This window comes from Notamacropus eugenii, chromosome 2 (assembly GCF_028372415.1).
Source record: "Notamacropus eugenii isolate mMacEug1 chromosome 2, mMacEug1.pri_v2, whole genome shotgun sequence".
NCBI lineage: Eukaryota > Metazoa > Chordata > Mammalia > Diprotodontia > Macropodidae > Notamacropus > Notamacropus eugenii.
This window is the reverse complement of record NC_092873.1, coordinates 530,675,893-530,698,457: the sequence shown is the minus strand read 5'-3', so window position 1 is coordinate 530,698,457 and position 22,565 is coordinate 530,675,893. Positions and strand designations below refer to the sequence as shown.

Below are 22,565 nucleotides of genomic sequence, written 5' to 3'. Positions count from 1 at the left end.
CATGTATAGGTTGCAAAACATTAGAACTAAGAATTGAGCAGAAACTGTGACATCAAAGATATTGTCAGAGAGAAGGAGGCCTGGTCATGGAGGAAGAGGAGAGGAAGTTCACTTGTATCCATGCAGTGTCAAGAGTTAGAAGAAGGCCTTTCTTTAGTACACTGGTTGGACTCCGTGTAGAGGACTGATGGGGGCATGGACAAAAGTCACAGAGGATGAGAAAACGCGAATGGGTTGGGATCTGCCTTTCTGAATGCAACACCCTCATCTGTGAGATCAGACCTACACTTAATGTATATAGAGAATGTTGACCAGAAGTAACCTGATCAACTCAATGAGACTAAGGGATGAGGTATTTGTTTTGGCTTTAAAGACATCTCTCTAAGCAAAGTGTGAATGTACTCCATGGAATGAGTGTCAACATTTCTTTGATGATTTGTAAACAGAGGCATGATAACCAGGATAAAGTAAAGGATAGGGCTTTTTTGCACCTCTGGAGACACATTTCTCATGGAAAGAGTGGATCTTTCCATGAATAGCATACCGAGATGAATACTGACATCTCCTTGAGGGGTAGGAGAAGTATCCTTGGCTTGGGGACACTGAATCTTTTGTACCTCATTGAGGATGACTCTTTGGTTCGTGGCTATTCAGAGCTAAGTTATATCCCTAGACTCGGGCCCCAAAGTGGGGTCAGAGAGTTGTGGTAGAGAGATGAGAGAACCAAAAGAACTCCACATGGATAGGACCATAAGACAGAGGTGAGTCCCTGGGACTGGGAAGCCTGCTGGTTCAAATAGGTCTCCCTTCAGGGAAAATGCTCATCTCCATAGATGACAGTGGTGCTTTGCAGAGAACTTCCAAGGCCACATCTGGAGAGGTGGATTTCCTGAATACATTCCATGTTCCTGAACTGTCAGGAGAAGTTCACCCCAATTACCTGGACACAAGCTTTTGAGGAGAAGAGGAGGAATTCCTTTGCACTACAAAGAAGAGGAATAACCATGAGGCCCAGATAAGGAAGCAAAAAGGGACTATGTGGAGAAACCTGGAGCTTGGTCTCCATTGCTACTTAGTTATCTAGACTATCCAGCTCTAATGGCAAGGAGGGGCTGAATTCCTAACAATACCAAGCACATTGACATCCTTTTCAAGAGAGACCCAATCACAGGGCATCACTCTTTGTCTACAGAATTGCATCAATACTGCTGGGAAGGGAAGGCTCCCATGTACTCCCTCAAATGTACTTCCCTTCTAGGGCAATTTGAGCCCCATGATGGCAAAGGAGGGGAGGTGGGACTGCTGGAGAGGCAGGGGAATTTTCTTGACTGTTTATAAACTGCTCTGAATTCTTTGTATCTTCCCCCCATACATTCTTTATGTGGGGCAAAATTAAAACTGTTCAGAATTTTGCACAAAAGCTGTACTTAAATGGTAGCTGAGGGACATTTCTAATCTGTGGTGATCTACTTATAGGCTATATTCTGATGACCCCAGACGACAGCAAGGGTGGAGGAATCCTTGAACTAAATATACAGCCTATTCAAATGACAGTTATTGAATACCTCTTATCTCTAGTAAGTACAGTACATACTCACTGATGTACACATACTTCATGAAGATAATGCTGTGACATATCCATCTGTCTACCCACCTTTACATACCTATCTAATTCAATCTACACATGTAAAAATATGCCTATTTGCCCCTTATGACTGGGAGAATTAGTACCAATGTGAGTTTCAGAAGTAAGTTCTCTACCCCATTCCAAGACTCATCATTTCAATATGGCTTATGATTGCACAAAAGGAGAATACATTTGATTTTGGGTTTATCTATACTTCCTACCAATTTTCTGACATTATTCCATAAAGTAGGGACCAGGAATCCATCTCTGGAGCATGCTGAAGGGGTAATGATGCTTACAGAGTTGCTATTAGCCACTTGAAATGTTCTCTTGCTTAAATACCAAGAAAGGATTTCAAGCCAGAGTGGTAGTGTGCTCCATGGGCTGAAACTCTCTCAGGTCATGGGAAGAGCCATAGGACCCACGCTCATTACGTTACCATAGCTTCCACTTAGGAGAAAGTAGTTACCCTTGAAGATGATGAAGAATCTGTTTCTTTGATTTTCATCATTTAAATTAAATTTTGGCTTAAAATTTTGAGTCTAAAGGAAACAGATGGGATGCAAAGAATGATTCTGCTCTTAAGATAAGACTGCAAAAATATTAATGGAGTGTCTGATTAGCTTTAAAGATAATGGTTAATTCTTTAAAATTTAAGGCAGTTTTGTGAACTGAGGAAATCCATGGCATTTCCAAGGCATAGCTATTCATTACCTAAAATTTCCTAAATTAGATCATATACCCATTCATGAGTATATAGACTATTTATTTTTCATCTGGTAACAATACATTTTCCAACTTTTGGAAACATAGGCAATATCAATTAAATGGTAGAGATAAGCGAGATACCCAAAGAGCGGACCATTCATACACTTTTAAGCACATACACAGAATGATTAAAGAACTAAAATTAAATTCATGGAACACTTTTTGCAGTTAAACATTGATATAATACGTCTTATAAAAATGATTTTAGAGCCCCTGTATAAATGGAACTTATTATGCTTAAATGATAATGTTGTATAAATGATATTTCCCTTAAACATATTTACAAAGCATTACATAATATAAACTTACATACCCCAGGAAGTGTTTGAAGTGCATTATTGTCCATCCACAATTCCCTTAAGTTTTGTATTTGTTCCAGAACCTCAGGCTGGGGAAAAAGAGAGACAGTTTAATTAATACCAAATTATGACAACATCCATAGAACTTAACTGAGGAAAGAAGTGGCTGGATGTCAGCTCTGGTACCTATTTTGAAAGGCACAAGGAGAAACAAGGTGGGATGTTGGGTGCATTTTATTCAGTTTAGTTTATCTAAGCACTTCTGAAAGAAGACAGGAGAGTGTGTTAGACCATGCTCTTGAATTCTCCAAGAAACTTCCAATTTAAGAGGTTATAAGTAACACCAAGCCCCTAAACATTTATAGTTAACGTGGAGCTTTTCTGAGTTGTTCCTTTCCCCTGGAAACATACAAGAATATAAACCAAAAAAAAAGAAAAAGAAAAAAGTCAGATCAATTATTCATTGTCAACATAGGAATCTACTAGATGATTAATTCTCTCCGTTCATTCACCAAACACTGAGTGCATAGCATTTCTTTTCCACTTTAAACATATTAAGGCATTTAGATTCAGAAACAGAATTTCAGGGAGAGAAAGAATCTTTAACAATTTAATGTAACCCATAGCTGGACAAGATTCCTCCCAAGAATATCTTTGACAAACGGTCATTTAACCTTTGCTTAAAGACTTTCAGTGAGGGGGAACTTACTGCCTCTTAAGCAGCCCATTTAACTCAAATAGCTCCACCTGTTAGGAATATTTTCCTTCTATTAAGCCTAAACTGGTCTCTTTACCTCTTTCACTCACAATTCCTCTGCCTGCCCTCAGAGGTTAAACAGAAAAAGTCTGATTTCTCTTCCATGTAACAGATATTTGAATACAACTACATGGTACTGCCTTTGCAACCAACTTTACCCATCTTCAGCCCCTCCTTCCTCATTCTCCTCATGTAGTGCTCATATGTCATGGGATCTGGCTGAGGGTCATAGGAACACAGACTTGGAACTGGAAAGGACCCCAGAGGTCACCTAGAATGACCCCATTATTTTATGATGACATAAAATGGATGTTTTCTGGATGACAAAAATGAGCCACAGAGAGAGGAAAAGACTCTTAAGATCTCACAGATCAACTAACTCAAAATTGGTTGTCACCCTTTTCACACTGTAGCATGTTCATCATCCTGTCTGCTTTGGAAGCATTCCAAGGCTTTAGATCTTTCCCTCAAAAAACAGTTGAGAAATGAACACAATATACCACATGTGCTCTGATCAGACAGAGTGCAGTGAGACCACTCTATTCTTTGTCCTAGAAGCTATTTATTTCTCAGTTAAGTCCAAGATTGAGTGGACCTTCCTGACTGCACTAACCCTATGACACAAATCAAACTTTCTATACACCCAAAGCATCAGAAATTTTTTAGATACACTTCTTTTATCTGATACTTATGAACTTGACTTTTTAGGCACAAGTGTAAGATGTCACCTTTACCTAACTGGATTTGATCCAGCATTCTAGATGGTCAAGATCTTCTTGGATTCTGATTATATTCCAGTATGTTGTGTTGGCTACTTAACCCACTGGGCTATCTGCATATTCGGTAAGCATTGTACCTATACTTTTCTCCATCTTACTGACAAAACCTTGAATGGTACAGGACCATTAAGAGAAAACTGGGGCGCTCCATAAGAGACCTTCTGATATATTGATGACATTCACTGCCCAGTGCTTAGCATAGAACCTGGCCCTGAATAAATGCTAATTGATTGGATAAGAAATTTTGTTATAACTAAGAGGAAGCATGGTGTAGCATCTCATTTTGGTTCTGGGTCACGTTCTACATTTGATACTTTCCAAGCTGTGTGTTCATTGGTAAGGCTCTCTGAGTCTTAGGAAGCTAGCTAAAATGATAAATTACAGATGGCTATTAAGTTATAGAAGGAGTGTGATCTCTGTTACATGAAGTCACAGATCCCTGATATACTGACTTATTATTAATAATCCTGATATTGTTATTTTAATGTTTCAAAGGATCCTTGATTTTGTCAGTGTTGGTAACCTTTCACCTACACAGTCTCCAAATGTCTCCTCACCTGAGTGTATAGTTCATCAAAATAATCATAACAGATCAGTTGGATGGATTATCACTGACTAAATAAACTGACTACTCCAAGCCACCTGACATAGACCTCATTACTGACATTTGGTATGGGCCCAGGAGATGGAAACTAATTTTTATACTGACATAAGAAAAAAATCACTTATAAGGGTAAATCCTTCTTAACTACAAATATATGTATCTCTAGTGGATGTCCAATAAAATTATATAATCAAGTAATCACACAGAGCTAATTTAGTCCAACCCTTATCTGGAGAGGGAAAGTTCTCTACAATGTACCAATCAAGCGCTCAATCATCCTGACTCTTCTTGAACAATGTTGGGGAGCCCAAAGGCGGCACAGTTGAGTTGTATTTTCGAACAGATATAATTGTAAGGAAGCTCTTAGTTATACTGAGCCCAAATCTGCTTTCCCTTTGACTTCCATACACGGACCTCAGTTTTGCCCTCTGGGTCCGAGCAGAAGAGGCTGATTCCACATTCCAAATGAAACCTTTGGCTGAAGATAGTCGTACCGTCACGCTTCCCTGCTTTTCCTCCGCCTGCACCACTCTTTTCTTCCTTAGGCTATAAGTGATTTTAGGATTAGCTGTTTCGTATCATTAGTGTTAATATTCTCTTCCACTAGTGTGGAAAATCAGTTGTGACACTTTTGTGTGTGTATACACACATACCACGTGTCAGAGAAAATGTAACATAAGAAAAACATGTCACACCACAATTTATGGTAGTCTATCAAATGCAAGCAGGCAACAGGGAAGTAAACAGTATGGGAACCTGTAAAGGTCAATAAAGTGGCAGAAGTGGGGGAGGAAAAGTAGAAGTAAATCATGTCACATTTAGCAGTTACATGAGATGTGAAGGCAGGTTGATTTGCTATCAGCCATGATGGTGGTGATAAACAACAGGCAGAGATTTCACAGAATCTCAGAAGTGGAAGGTTTCCCATCCAGCCTTCCTCCACCTGAACAAAGAGTTTCCATAGAACCATACCTCGCAAGTGTGCATTCAGACCATACTTCACTAGAACTGGAATTTAAGAATACTTTAAAGTGCCAGGCTGTGCGATTGAGCAGTGCCTTTATTTTTTATTCATAAATAGAAGTAGTAGGTGCAAATTTTAACTTCAAAGTAAAATTATATCTGCTTATAATTATTTGTATTTGAAGTGCATTTGCACAGATAAATGAAATCATGGTAAATGTTGTGAACAAAAGTGGCATCAGTGGAGGTGCCTGGTCCTACCAAGTGCTTTTCCTCTACAAGACTACAAGACAGTCCTTAACACGCTGCATTCCTTGGCCTCCCTCGAAGGCCCCAATATTTCAGTCCCTCGTCTCCTCCCACCCTCACGCCCTGGGTCCCCATCCCATTAGGGTCACTATTCCCTCTGTCCCACCATGTATCCTTTTACCATCCCCTCTGCCCCTTTATGGGGTCTTCATTCCTTCAAGGCACCTAGTAGGGAATGGACTCCAAAACCCTGCCACAGGAGTTTATGAGGTCCCACACTAGGGACGACCCTGGGCAAGCATGGAAGCTTTCTCTGCCTCAGTTTCCTCTCTGACCTCGATGCCCTTTCAAGTCCTTTCCTCTTCTAAATCTGGCTCTGCAGCATCCCCATCTTCTCATGTTTCCTCCCTTTTCCCTCACCCTGGGGCCTTGCATCAGATGGTGCAAGATCTGGGTCCTGTCCCAGCCCTCCCAATCCAGTTAGTGGTCACGCCCTAGCTACCAGCCAGGGTTCCACCCCACCCCGCTAGGTGTCCTGCGCTCCAGGGTCGCGTATGCGCTCGCCTCCAAGTGCCTAGCTCCAGTGTCAGAGGCAGCTCCCTGAGCCCCACCATCCCTCAAACAATGGAGCAAAGAAACCTAAACTGTGATGTCCCCATCCCCACCAAGCCAAGGTCTACTGAAGGCAGGGCGAGGGCAGAGCTCATCCAGCTTCTTTGAATGTCTGTACTTTATTGAGTAGGGGAATCACTTTAGTGGCTGATTGGAGAGGGGAGAGATTGAGGCAGGAGGACCCCCAGCAGCTGTTGCAGAAGTCCAGGTGTGAGGCGATGAGGGTCTGCCCCAGGGTGGGGGCAGAGTCAGAGGAGAGAAAGGGGCGGTATTCGGGTGAGTGCTATAAAAGTGAAATTGACAGGCCTTGGCAACAATTTGGATATCAGCAGTGAGAGGCAGTGAGGATTTCGAGGTGACTGTTGCGAACCTGGGGGACTGGGAGGATGAGGGTGCCCTTTACAGTAACGAGAATGCTCAGAAGGGACTTCTAACACCTCTGTTAAAACGTAATCAGTGTCTCCTTTTCAGCCCCCCTTCCCTCATCAGAGTTCTTGTTCCACAGGACAATCTGAGAATCACCAGCCTTTTGGTTATAGTAACTGGTAAAGTCCATGAATTTCTGCCGGACAAGTTAAAACTCTTTGTGAAGGGCAGAACTGGGGAACTGTTTTTCCATTAACGGAAATCCTGCTTGTTTTCTTCGAACTCTTCTGTTAAATGTGACTATAAACCCTGTCTCCTTTGCTGAGCTAATTTTGTTAGAGCTGCAAAGGTTAGCCCCTAAAGGACCAAGTCAGTTTTCATTTTGTAGGGGATTTATTTTTCCTAGTTTTAATTCAGGTATTAACTGCTCTGAAATGTTTCCTCCCTCATTCCCTCTGGCATAGAGGCTGGACTTAGAAATACTTGGGTTTAAATCCCATCTCTAGCATTTACTAGCTGTATGTATTAGCTGAATGATCCTGGGAAAGTCACTTAACCTCTCCAGAGTCTTATTGGCTCCTTTCCTACTGCCCATCGACATGCTCACATCTCCCCATCCTCAAACGACCCTCATTTGATCTTTCTATCCCCATTTCCTTTGGTCCTAAATCTCCCAGGCACTTCCGGTTACACTCTTTAAAGAAGGCTATCTACATACAGTAGGTACCTCCACTTTCCTCTCGCTTTCTCAGCTTCCTACAATTCTACTTCTGGCCTCCTCATTCCACCGAGTTTACTCTCTCCAAAGAGACTGCTGATCTCTTAATTGCCAAGTCTTTGACACTTTCTCAGATCCTCATTAGTCTTGACCCGTAAGCCTCTGACCCTGTTTATCACTCTGTCCTCCTTGATTCTCTCTGTGTTTTCAGAACACTACTCTCTCCTGGTTTTCGTCCTATACTTCCTATCTCTTTTTCTGGATCCTCCTCCAGGTTCAAACCCTCTAACCATAGGTGTCCCACAGGATTCTATCTTGGACCCTCTTCTCTCTCCATACTGCTTCATTTGGTGATCTCATCAGCTCCCACAGATTTAATTATCATCTTTGCGGTGATGATGATTCTTAGATCTACCTCTCCTCCCCTAACCTCTCTGCTGATCTCTAATCTCACATCTCCAACTGCCTCTCAGACATCACAAACTGGCCCAGTAGACATCTTAAACTTATCATGTCCCAAACAGAACTCCTCCCCTTTCTCTCTAAATCCTCCCCACTTCCAAATTTCCCTATGTCTATAGAGAGCAACACCTTCTTTCCAGACCCCCAGGCTCCCGTGTCAATTTGGAGACATTGACCACTTTGCTATTACATGAACAGGACAATCCATCTCCACATCCATCTTGACTCTGGGCATTTTCTTTGTCTGTCCCTGTGCCTAGAATGCTTTCCTCCTCATCTCTGCCTCCTGGTTTCTCTGACTTCCTTTAAGTCCTGTTTAAATTCCCGCTTCCTGCAGGAACCCTTTCCCAATCTTTAATTCCAGTGCCTTCACTTTGTTGATTATTTTCTATTTATCCTGTATAGAGCTTATTTGTACATTTTATTTGCTTTTTGTTTCCTTCATTAGACTGTGAGCTCCTTGAGGGCAGGGACTAACTTCTGCCCTATTTTGTATTTCTAGTGTTTAGTGCTGTTCTTGGCACATAAGGTACGCTTAACAAATGCTTATTGACTAATGGATGCTGCATTTTAATGCTTCAGATGTGTAAAATGGGGATCATAATAGCACTTGTCTCAAAGAGATGTTGTGAGTATATAATGTATGTAAAATATTTTTCACATCTTAAAGTACTGTAATAATACAAGCTATTATCATTATTATGGTTATTCACAATGGTTGTAAAATGCCTGAAATGTCAAGGAATGCATCACAAATCTTCCAACATATTGGGTCAGTCTCCCACGGAGTAGTGATGCACAGGATGGCAGACGTGGGTGGGTTTTTATTGGCCCTAGCAGAGGGTATGTCCCCATCAGAGAGATCACAGCACCATAGCAGTGCTGGAGTCATAAAATGGAATGCTATGGAAATGTTATTTACTTGTAGTTAGCAACAAGAGCCACAGGAAACACAACAATGGCACCTTCGGTTACACTCATCTGTGAAGAGTTCAACACACAGTTTTGTCCTCTATTGGTAGGGAACTGAATCTGCCACCAATGGAGGAGCCCAGAAAGCACAGAATGTAATCACAATATAGTGATGAGTTGGTGACCTGCCTGTGGAAATAAGTCTATGTCCTGGCTTCTTTTTGGGACAAAAATGACATTTTCTGATTAAAATAAGAAGAGAAGAACAGAGGTTGACTGATCAAATAGACCTATCAAGCCCATGAGTATTTTAAATTACCAATCCCTGGGAATTTGGAGAGAGTTCTTGCAAGACATGGAGGAAGAACCAGGTTCCTGGGAAGGAATCACTATTGGGGAGTGATAAGAGCGTTCTCTCTTCCCTGATTCCCAACCCCCTATATGGGTCATGTCACTCTGAAGTAGGTATCCTGGGGAACAGAGGTACACATTCTAGACAGACATGGAACCAGAGAGACAAGTTAATCCTCACTTGAACTAAGAAATAAATTTGAGGAACAGGACTGCTTGGCAGCATCAAAGAGAGCTATCCCCTTGAGGAGCAAGTCTGGGTAAGCAACCATGCAGCCCACCCAGAAAAAAACACCCTAACCTGCGAAGGGTGAGACCAATATAGTAGACTTTTAGTAGCACTTTGTGAGGACTCTACAAAGTAGAGTCTTGCATTACCAGGAGCTATAAGTTGCCACACTTGTACTTATAGGGAATGAAAGAAGAGAAAAGGAAATCGCATTTATATAGTGCCTACCAGGGATTGTGCTAAGTGCTTTTTTACAACTATTATCTCATTTTTTTCCTCATAACAACCCAGGGGGATAGGTGCTATTATTATAATTCCCATTTTACAGCTGATAAGACTGAGTCACTTAGAGGTTAAGTGACTTGCCCAGGGTCACACAACTAATAAGCGTCTGAGGCTGGATTTGAACGTCTTCCTGATTTCAGGATCAGCACTCTATCCACTGTGCTGCCAGCTACCTCTTGTATCCTACACGTTTCTCTCTTATAGAAGGTGTTCCAATGGAAATGCTGTGTATATTTGTAGGAGAGTACAGCTCAGTTTTATGGGAGAAAGTTTTGTAACTACTGTTCTGCTAAAAACATTTGAGAAAATGTCTATGCCAAGAGTCAGTTTGGTCTACTGTCTGATTATTGAAGGGAAATACATTGGTGTAGACTCATGAGCTGTAGTTTCAGAAGTACAGTCCCACAGGATTACTCCTAGAGTCTGAGGGAGCATCCACCCTGTATCACACATCAGCACATAGTAAGTGCTTCACAATGCTTACAGATTATAAACGAAGTGAGATAATTAGAAGCTCCTGATAACTGGTTTCTCCTTTGTTCTTATCACACTAACAGATGCTTTTTCACACAGACTGATGGGAGAACATGGATACTTAAGTTCACTCAGTGGAAGATGAGGAGCAGTAGATGTATCTTGGTGCTCTCTGTCATTCCAATGTCTCCAACCAGGCTGGCTACCATGTTTACTAGTTACAGGCTAGCTATCAATGGTAAATTACTAAAACTGTTTCTGGCTGAATGATCAAAAGCTTGGACAGTGCCATCGGTGGAAAGAGGAAGGGGAAGGAGTAGTCTTTTCTCTGACAGTCAAGACCTGTGTGGGTTTTGTTAAGTCACTTCATAGGCCCCACACAGGCTTTGTAGGATCATCCCAGATTTAGAGCCTACTTGGAGGCCATATTTGAGAGATGATGCATCTGTGGTCCAGAGAGGTTAAGAGACCTGCCCTAGGTTGTAGGTGGCAGAGACTGGATTTGAACATGAATTTTCTGAACACAAACTTAGCTCTCTCTCCACTGGGCTGCCTTGCCCTTCTTGGGCCTCGATGTCATCTAATAAATCAAGCAGGTTGGATTAGATGATCTTTTAATTAATATTTCTTCTCATCAATTCTATTGAGCGAATTTCATATCATTGTGTTTTCTTTCATTTAGGGAAGTATATAAGGTCAGAGGTTTTTGTTATTATTGTTTTTGCACAAGGATCATTATTTAAATAGGAGTTGTGTGTGAAAAATGAGTGGGAGCTCAGGTTGTTTTTATTAGAATAAATTGTCACTTTACAACGTACAAAGAGTTTAGCCCTGGAGTTATGAGATTAATGCAGAACTGTAAAAACCATGTGGTGACAAGGAAGGTAGGAAGGAAGGAAGAACAGAAGGAAAGGAGGAAGGGAGGGAAAGAAGGAAGGGAAAGTGGAAAAGAAGGAAGAAAGCAAGGAAGAAAAAAACAAGTACCTAATATGTGCCTACTATGTTCCAGGAGCTATGCTAAACATTTATAGTATTATCGGATTTGATTCTCATAACCTGGGAGATAGGTGCTATTAACATGAGTATTTTATAGTTGAGGAAACTGAGGCAGAGTTAAGGGACTTACCCTAAGTCACATAGCCAGTAAACGTTGGATACTGAATTTGAATTCAGGTTTTCCTGATTCCAGGTTCAGTGTTCTGATGCACTGCCCCAACATGCCCGATATCTGGGGGTATGATCTCTCCCTTGCCCTATGTCATGACTCCCTGCTTCCTTGGCATAATAATGGTGCTACCTCCACCCTCCATCAACACCCCTTTCTAACAAAGGCCTTAGATTATTCTGGGGGCTACCCTCCTACAGGGGCTTGTTTCTAAGGAAGAGTCTTTCTGAGTCCACTTACTGGGACCTTTCTCCAGCTGCCAGTCAGAGTTGTTAGTTATGTTTCCGTATACAAAACATTGGACAAGAAAATAGAAGTGGTATATTTAGAGTTGACCATACCCAGTTCATTTAGGAAGGACAGATCAGGAGGCTGAGGCCCCATGTGTGTGTGTGTGTGTGTGTGTGTGTGTGTGTGTGTGTGTGTGTGCGTGTGTGTGCGTGTGTGTGTGTGTGTGTGTGTGTGTGCGTGTGTGTGTGTGTGTGTGTGTGTGTGTGTGTGTGGTGTGATAGACACGATGACTCTTAGAACATGTTAGCAAGTCAAAGGTCTGTGACTCCATTGGTGTGGGAACTTGAGCACAAAAAAAATGGAATTTTCAAACTGGAGGGATCTCAGTGACCACGGAGTCCAACCTGTACCTTAAGGTAGTCTCCATTTTAACCCATCTGGCAACTCGTCCTTATGCTTTTTCTTGAATTTAGAGTTAGTCACCTAGGAATGGGAAGCTACCCCTGCTCTCTAGTCCTTTCAACGTCTGGACAACACTAGTGGTTGAGGAGTTTTCCTTGAAGAACAGCTAAACTGACTTCTTGGCAACCTCCTTCGCCTCCCTCATTGCTGCTGGTTCTCTCCTTTGGACCAAAGAAAACAAGGCCAATTCCTGTCCTCTCCCCACTGAACAGCTCCAGTTGCCTCAGTTTACCTCACATGTTATGGGCTAAAGGACCTCATAGTTAAGGGTGACCTTCTCTGGATGTTCTCCTTTTGTCAGCCCTGTGTTAAACTTACCTGTGCTCTGGAGTGTTAGGGTGCTGCCTGGTGCCTACAGGATTGCCAAGAGTTGGTGGGCACCTGCTGAAACATGTGCAATACTTCAAATCTCCCTAGGTGTGATCCTTCCAGGGGCACATAATCCGTCAAAAGTGGAACAGAGTCAAGAACTGCTTAGTTAATCTACCACCTAGTCTAAGGTTTTAAATTAATGTAGAAACCTCCTAAATGTCAGCTGACTCTGGGGACCCAGAGTCTCAATAGCCAAGTTAAAAATGTGATAATGATAATAGCCATGATGATGTTAGCTAGTATTTTTATAGCTCTTTACACATGTTAAGTTATTTGAGCTTCACAACAGCCTTGTGATCTAGGAGTTATTTTTATCCCCACTTTACAGATGAGGAAACAGTGAGCTCAACATCACACAGCTAAGTAAATATCTTAGGCAGGACTTGAACTTAGGGCTTACTGACTCCAACACTCTGTGCACTGCTCTGCCTGGGGTCAAGCTTTTCATAATCAAACCACGTTCTCCATTTTGGGGTTGGGGAACCTCAGAAGTTCAGTTGTCACAGAGGCATAGTTTCATAGGCTCACATATCTAGAGCTGTAAGGGACGCTGAAGGTCTTGCCCCCTATTTTAAAGCTGACAAAGCTAAGATGGAAAATGACTTGCCCAAAGTCACACAAATAGTAATCCTCTGAGGTAGAATTTGAACCCAATGCTCCTGACTCCACAGGAGGTGCCACTTTACCATACTTAGTTGGGTCAGCTGAAAAGAAATAAATGTCTTGGGCTTGAGGTCTCAGTTTTGTAACAAAGTAGCAATGAAAATGACCATAGTGGAAATATAAAAATTGACATAAAAATGATTTCATTTTGTGGGTGATGGGGAGATCTAGGAAAGAGCAACAGGTGTAGAATCTGAACCCTGGTCTGATCCTGATGGTGCTTGCTCATTGTCTGGTGTAGACCAAGCCTTCCCACCCTCCAGGTTCTCAGTTTCCTCACCTGTGAAATGAAGGATTTAGACTATGAGAAGTCTGATTCCTTCAGTTCTAGGATTCTATCCTTCCCAAAAGTCAGGGGATTACAGATGTTTGCAAGTCGGAGAGGAGAGCTGCCGTTGGAAAATGCAAATTTCGATGTTGAATCTTGGAATGATGTATACATGCTCATCAGTGAAAATTGTAATTATAGTAAATTATATAATTTCTAGATTAAGTTTAATTTTCTCTGTCTCTTAATAATGTTTAATATGTTGAAAATTGTATAAACACTTTTATACGAGTGGAAGCCTATAATTATATATTTATACAAGGCACTCATGAACAATTGCTAATACTATTGTATTTCTCCTGCATCAGTTAAACACTTTTTTGCAATTTAGATACTTCACTGAAGGAAAATGGATTTTTGATGCATCATTATTTTCTTGTTTATGAGTGCCAGTCAACCTGTAATGTGGACTGTTTCATTCACAAGAGCTCTGAGCAGTACTTTCAATGAGCTTTCGAAGGCATGCTGAAGAAGAGATACATAATAAGGGTTCAGTTTTTCTGTTTCTGATATGGAAATCCTTGTTTTATTGCTTTTCTATTGTGCCGATAAATTTAATTTATCTAATACTATCAAATGTGGTTTATTTGGCTAGCCAAGCCCTCACCCACTTCAGATGTTGCCACCCTCACTGATACTGACCATCAGATTTCTTGAGACCCTCCCTCAGGAATTAGTCCATTTAGATTTGGAGCTTTTATCCTGGGGATAGTCTGATTAGTGAGAGAGTATGGATCCTAATAGCTCACTGTGTCTAGCTGGTCCCATATCAGATCCTCCAGACTGTACTATGTAAACCATCCAGTCCCCTACCCCAGCATTTTCTTACCTGTCACAAACATACCCTCATCTTCTATATTTCCCAGTCCCCTCCAAACACACACACACACACACACACACACACACACACACACATACACACACATACACACATCCCTCTACACTTCTTGCTCTGGGAAACATAAATCAAATAAATACAACCATTTGTTCTGGAAAGGGCATCTCAACTGTTTCTATTGACCATCCCAGTGACCTACACACCCTCCCTGGTCACCACTCCCTCCCCTGTGTATTGTCTCTCCATTGTGAAATTTAAGCTGCTTTAGGGAAGAGACTGTTTCATTTTTCAACCCATATCTATCTTTGAACTTATCCCAGTGCTTGGCACATGGTGAGAGCTTGATAAATGCTCTTCACTCATTCATTCACTGAATTCAGCACAACCAGAACTGCAATTTCCATGCTTACAAATAAAATGATGATTGATATCCATAGTGATGACCTTGTATCTTGGCAGAATCTGGAGGGATCTTCAGAGCTACCAAAGAGAGTGACACTATAGAGAAGGTTCTTAGGGTTAATGTGTTGTATTGTGCTCCTACAAGTAGGCTGCCCACACGTATTGCTATATCTGTTGCTTCTCCAAAGTCTCTAATGAGGCAAATGGCTAAGGAAAGAAGGAAAGTGAAAAAGAAAGGGGAAAGTGAAATATATGTCCAGTTGAATGTAAAATTCCAGAGACTAGCAAGGAGAGATAAAAAGGTTTTCTTAAATGAGAAATCCAAAGAAATAGAAGAAAACAACAGAATTGAAAAGATGAGATCTAGCCAAGAAAATTAGAGGAATAAAGGGAAGATTTCACGTAAAAAGAGGTATGATAGAAGACAAAAATGGTAGGGATTTAACAGAGGCAGAAAAGATTAAGAAGAGGTGGCAAAAATACACAAAATAGTAACAAGAAAGATTTTTACATCAATAATAACTATATTATTGAAACCTAGCATAACCTTATGGTATGTGAGATAAGCACAATTGTTTGGTAATTTGAACACTAAACAGTGGCCAGTGAATTGGAAAAGATCAGATCCATCCCAAAGAAAGACAATGCCAAAGACTGTCCAAATTAGAAAACATTTGCACTCATCTCCCACACTAGCAATGTTATGCTTAAGATTTTGCAAGTTAGGCTTCGGCAATATGTGAACTAAGAATAACAAGAAGGGCAGGCTGGTTTTTTGAAAAGGCAGTGGAACTAGAGACCAAATTGCCAGATATTTGCTGGATTATGGAGAAAGCAAGGGAGCTCCAGAAAAAATATCTACTTCTGCTTCACTGACTACACTGAAGTCTTTGTGTGGATCACAACAAAATGTGTCAGGACCTTGTAGAGATGGCAGAATCAGCTCATCCAACTTGTCTCCTAAGGAACCTGTATGTGGACCAAGAGGCAATAGTTAGAACCTAACATGGAGCAATTAATTGCCTTAAGATTGGAAAAGGGGTACAACAAGGCTGTATATGGTCACCTTATTTATTTAACTAAAATGCAGAATACATCATGTGAAATGTTAGGATAGGTGAATCAAAAGTCAGAATTAAGGCTGCCAGGAGAAATATCAACAATCTCAGATGTGCAGATGATACCACTCTGATGACAGAAAGTGACCAGGGTAAAAGAAAAGAGTGTAAAAGCTTGCCTGATGTGAATATAAAAAAATTAAAATCTTGGCAATTGGTCCCATCACTTCCTAGCAGATAGAGGGAGAAGAAAGGGAAGGAGTGTCAAATGTTATATTCCTGAGCTAAAAGATCATTGCAGACAGCAGCTGCAGCCATGAAATTAAAAGATGCTTGTTCCTTGGAAGGAAATCTATGGCAAACCTGGGAAGCACACTAAAAATATCGCCCTGCCAACAAAGGTCGGAATATTCAAAGCTATGGTTTTTGCAGCAGCAGCATATGGCTGTGAGAGTTAGATAATATGGAAAGCTGGGCACTGCAGAATAGATGCTTTTTTTTCAGTTGTGTAATGTTTTTTTCAATAATTAATTTATTTGTTTTCAATTTTCAACAATCACTTCAGTAAGTTTTAAATTTCTCCCCCTCCCTTTCTCCTCCCTCTCCAAGATGGCATGCAGTCTTATATGGATTGTACACATTCATTCTTATTAAACCCATTCATTTCAGTTCTTCTATGCAACATGAGTAATGTGAGAATAGATGCTTTTGAATTATGGTGCTGGACAAGACATTTGAGAGTCCTTTGGACAGTAAGGAGATCAAATCAATCAACGCTTAAAGAAAATAATTTAGGCGATTCTCTGGAAAGTCAAATACTGAAACTGAAGTTTAAATACTTTGGCCATATAATGAGAAGAGAGGACTCATTGGTAAAGGCCCTGATGCTGGCAAAGATTGAAGGCAAAAGGAGAAAGGGATGGCAGAGGATGAGATGCACCATGCCATGGAAGCAATAAGCATGTTGGACAGACTTAGAGATAGTGGAGGATAGGGGCACTATCTTGCTATGTCCATGGGGTCACAAAGAGTCAGACACCACTGGACAGTAACGAAGTTGCTTCTTAATGTATAAACCTTGCCCAAAGACAGGGTTGAGACCTTCCTGTTGGAGCAGACCAACATCCTTGGTGTCCTTATTGCTGGACTCTCTGTGAACAAAATTAGCAGACATACAGAAGTTGTTGCTGAATGGAAAGGGGACTCCAAGGAGCTGTCTCACCTGTGTGTGTGTGTGGAGTGGGGTGGGTGAGTGAAGGGATGAGCTCAGCATTCATTGTGCACCTAAAAATAGTTGACAGTTTTCATCCAGCCTCTTCTCATTCCTTGAAGTGCTTGTGGTAATCTAAGGCAGAGACTAGTGTGGTTTAGGAATAATCATCCCTTGCAAACACAGGAGGAAGGGGAGGGGAATAATTAATCATACAAACCTTCTTTTTGTAAGGCACTGTGCAGATATAATACCAGTTGGTCCTCACAACAACCCTGGAAAGCAGATACTTTTACTATCCCTATTTTACAGTTGAGGAAATTGAGGCAAATAGAGGTTAAGTGACTTGCCCTGGGTCATACAACTAATAAAAGTTTGAGACTGGGTTTGAGCCTGGATCTTCTTGACTCTAGGTCCGACACCTTACTGACTGTAGATCCATCTAGCTGCCTACTCATGGGAAAGGAGTTCATAGTAATTGCTCGAAAGCCAGAGTCAGCACAGGGCAGGTCGTAGCAAATGCACTAAGTGTCTGAGAAAATGGCTTATCTCATCAAACTTCCCTCCCAGGACAGGACTGCAAGCTGAGCATCACTAACGGTGATGGGACAGTCCAGAGAAGCTGTCCAACGTAAGCTGGATTGAAAGCCAGAACATCTGGCAGCAAGCAGGTGATTACCATCCTCCTGCATCCTGTCCTGGCCAGCCACATTTTGGCAAGTGTATTTTATTCACACCATGTTGACTGACTGGGTAACTATGAAAGAAAGTGTGAGCTGAGGAGGGCAGCCTTCTAGGCCTCCAGTTCCTGCCACCAAGGAACTGAGGGAGGATTTTTAGAGAAAGCTTGGATGGGAGATGAGAGGCGTCTTCAGGAAGGCTTAGATTTGCTTGCTCTCATTGGAGAAATGGGTAGAACTGAGAAGGTTTGGATTTGGGCTTGATGTGAGCCAGAATTATCCCAAAGTAGAAAGGGCCCCTGAGACAGGATTCCCCTCTCAGTTCAGAGGGAGTTAGGTTTGCTGCCTCTAGCTCTGCGGGTCTGGCATTCAGATGCTGCATTATAATCCTTGTTCTTGAAATCAGGTGTGTAAAGTACTTTGCAAATCTTTGCTATTTGAATATAGTCATTGTTATTCAAGAAAAAGCTAGTACTAACCTCAGAGCAGGAGATTTCAAACTTTTTAGTGTCATGGACCCCTGTGGTGGTCTGGTGAAGCTTAGAGGCTCCTTCTCAGAACAGTATTATTGAATGCATAAAATAAAATCCAGAGGGCAAAATATATTGAAAGACAGTTATCAAAACTTTTTTTTTTTTTAAGTTCGTGAGCCTTATTTAAGAAGGCTTGGTCTGGAGGGTGGATTCTGTTATGCTCCCATCAGATGATCAGGGGGAAGTTCCAGCTTTTTACATCTGTTCCATTTTTTTTTCTTTTCCAGTCAAGCGGCAAACAGCTGCTTGGGCAGGTTCATTTTGTACTGTATCTTGTACTCCTCCACGCATCCTGCATGCGGATGCCTGCCAAGACCGTATCGCAGCAACCTTGCTTGTCATTAATCACATCACAACCAGTTATTTTTACTTTTATTAAATTAAAGTAAAATTAGACTTCCAGCAATAAATGTTTGCTTTACTCCCTGCCATAAATACTCTGCATCTACTTTTAACATCCAAATCTTTGCCCTAGTGATGGTTCCCTCCATCTGAAATGCCCTTCACTCAATTCAATTCAGTAAAGGTTTATGAAGCGTTAAGTTTGTGGTCAGTTTTGGTGGCACATGTCTAGTCCCTGGGAGGCCAAGGCAGGTGGATCTCTTGAGCCTGGAAGTTCTGAGGTGTAACTGGGAGCAGTATAGTGAGGCCCCAGGAGCTGGGGACTGCCTAAGGCCAGGAGAATTAGTACCAGGTTGGAAATAAGAGTTTGGTATTGTTTGGTCAGTCAGTTGTGTCCAAACCCTATTTAGGGTTTTCTTGGCAAAGATACTCGAATGGTTTGCCATTTCCTTCTTCAGCTCATTTTACAGATAAGGAAATGGAGGCAAACAGGATTAAGTTACTTGCCCAGGGTTACACAGCTAGTAAATGTCTGAAGCCAGATTTGAACTCAGGTGCTCCTGACTCCAGGTCCAGCATTCTATCTACTACACCACCTAGCTGCCCCTGAAAATGGAGTAAATCAAGGCGTTTGTGCTTGCTCAGCATTAGGATTGGGTCCATGAATAGCCACTGTGCTTCCAACCTGGGTGATGGGAGATTCTCAAAACAAACAGCTACAATGACAAAAAACCCACCAGCTATTAGCAAGACATTGAGGATACAAAGATAACCCCTCCCCCAATCATTCCTATGCTGAATTTATATTCTCTTGGGGGATCCAGTATGTAACCCATAATGACTGGTACACACACACTGCCCTTCTTACATAGAGTGTCCCAAGAGTCTCAGTACAGTTGGAAGTTATTAAGGGTATTTTAAGCTATTGAAGCTTAAAACTTCACTGAGACTTTTGCGACATCTTGTAAATTTTCCAATAGTCAGTAAGCACTGATTATCACTGTGTGGTAAGGACTGTAATATCTGACAATCATATGATAAAATCAGAATCATTTCTTTTGTCATGGGCTTGGGATAGGTGATAACCATATGACTTGTCAGGAACAGCCGTGGTCCACGACCAATATCAGCCATCTTTCTAACTTGGTCCCCACAGCTCCCATCTAAGGAGAGTAAACACCATGGAGAAGGGTCCACCACCTCTCTTTCCCAACAACTGCTGACCAATCACCATCAACAGGGCAGGCAATCCAGCCTGGCAGAAGCATCAAGGTATTGTGAGGAAGAGATGAAACGTAGCATGTGTTGGGCATGTCAAACTACTTTGATCATCTTGAACACTATTTCTTGGACCTGGTGGGGACAGTCCTGAACCCAAAGCCCAAGATTCCCCCAAGATCATTATTTCTGCTTCTAGTCTGGCTCCCACAGCCATTATTAAAGGATTAGATTATAATGATACCACCACCAACACCAACTATCATTCATCTGTCAGCAATGGGCAGCTGAGTTGGGAACAGCAGTGTTTCCCAAACCACCAACCCTGCTACCAGTTCATGGCTCACACATGTTCAGGGGAACAAGTTTTTTGGAGATCTAAGCTGTCAATAGCCTCTACCTCCTCAGCAGCCAATGACTCAAGGCCCAGAAAGGAAAGCTGCCACCCTAAAGTCCTTGGCACTGTCAAATGTCTCAACATCAGAAATAGACATGGTTTTGTCAATGGAAATGATATTACAAGCTCCATCACTATCTGCTTTGCCACTGGACCTGGGCCACTGGACATTTGCGTTTGACTTGCAGCTGAAGCATTTTGTATGAATTTTCTTTTAGTAGCAAGTGAACTCCTTGAGAGAAGGGACTGTCTTGCCTGTCTGTGTCCTTAGTACTTAACATGGTGCTTTGCATGTACTAAATGCTTAATGTTTTTCCTTCCTTCCTTCCTTCCTTCCTTCCTTCCTTCCTTCCTTCCTTCCTTCCTTCCTTCCTTCCTTCCTTCCTTCCTTCCTTCCTTCCTTCTCTCCCTCCCTGATTTCCTAAGGACCTGCTAAATAACATGTACTGTTGTCATCTTTCCAATTAGAATATTCAGTCCTTGAGAGGAAGGATTGTTTCATTTTTGTCTTTGTGCTCTCAGAACCCAGCACACTGCCTTGCACATAAAAGGTGTTCAGTAAATGCTTGTTACTGATTAACTGATTGTTGAAAAAATATAGGAGGTTGTCTGGGGGAGATTTTCATTCCCAAAGCTGCCACACAACAGAGAAGTCCTTTATAATCACAAAATTGATACTTTATAAATGCAGCTTTGTGAATGTTACCAGCAATGATGATGTTGGATTAAATGACCTCTTGTGGCTTCTTTTTAGCTTGTTCAATGATACAACAATTAACCAAATGAACAACAAAAAGCACTAAAATAGATTCTTTAAGAAAAGATACTCATCGAGGGAAATACGATAAGCTTGGTAATGAAAAGAGAATACTAGGCTTTCAGTCAGGATCAGCCAACTTCAAGACTTGCCTTCAACACTTCAGAGCCCTTGCGCCCTAAACCTAACACTAACCCTCCTTTATTCTCTGTGAATCTCAGTTTTCTCATCTATGAAAGGGGCATGATATCAGGATTTTTTCCCACATGATTGTTGTGATTACTAAATGAAATTAATTAGCTCACAAAACACTTTGAAAACACGAAAGTACTATATAAACGTGAGCTAAAATTATGATTTCGAGGCTAGAATTTGTTTCACAGTTTATTTATATTGAGAGAAATTAACAATAGGCAGAGAACTGTAGACACATGCAGATTTCAAAAGTGGGAATTGCCTAAATCAATGGTGTCAAACTGAGGTAGAGATGCGGACCATGACATAGTACCTAAGGATCCTAGATTGACTTAGAAAACTACAGATTGACATTATCTATGCCGTGTTGTATTTTTTTTTGTTTCGTTAAGTATTTTCCAATTGCATTTGAGTCTGGAGGGAGCATATGGGAGATCCTGTGTTTTTGTGAGGCCTGTGTATTTGACCATGATCTATATTTTGCTGAGACTGAAAGTTGTCTCCAAGATTTGGCTCACTATTAGTCTCGTCAGATCTTGGCATCGAATTGCTGTTCCTATGATTTTAATTTGTGCTTATACTCACCAGTCAGACAGACTTTAAGATCTCAGTACCCCAAAGAACAGGATTTTAGCTTGAGGTTTGACTAAACCATAGAGAAAAATTTGCATTTGTGTTAATGGTGATTCACAATCCCCTACAGAGTATTCAAGGTTATATAATTTTGTTTCCCTTATGAGCGCCAAATGCTCATATTTCCTTTGTGAAACCTCAAATGCAAACACAGAGCGTCATTCAAAACAGTTTCCCCTGCCTTAATCACAGAACATTTTCCCTTTAATTCATCTGGTAGGATGTTGACTAAAGATTGCCAGAGTACCAGCTGCACTGACAAGCCTACAGAGCTCAGAAAAATTCATTGAAGGAAAGGCGACCAGGGCTGATGAATTTCATTCACAGGGTCCAGCCACCACATGGCAGACAAGAGAAAGATGATGATGGAAAAATTATTTCCTTTGTCAGTGAAGAAAACAAAAAAAAAAAGGGAAAAAAGGAAAAGAAAAAATGTTTCTTTGGTTTTTCATCAAGAGAGTTCTTTAGAGAGCGAGCAATTCAGTTTATTTGTGCAAGGTGGGGCACTTCAATTTCATAGACATTATACATACCTATATATGTATACATATATTTATTTATATACATATGAATCTATGTATCTCTGTCTATCTATCTATCTATCTATCTATCTATCTATCTATCTA

General features: G+C 41.3%; 1 protein-coding gene across 4 annotated transcripts in view; it reads right to left on the bottom strand.

The window, feature by feature from the left end:
- Positions 1-22,565, bottom strand: part of LRRC7 (leucine rich repeat containing 7) — a 582,114-nt gene that overhangs the window by 164,230 nt on the left and 395,319 nt on the right. For all 4 annotated transcript variants that reach the window (XM_072649824.1, XM_072649823.1, XM_072649821.1 and 1 more), the window contains exon 9: positions 2,709-2,783. In XM_072649824.1, coding sequence (XP_072505925.1) covers positions 2,709-2,783 — 75 coding nt within the window. The remainder of the gene's footprint in view (positions 1-2,708; positions 2,784-22,565) is intronic.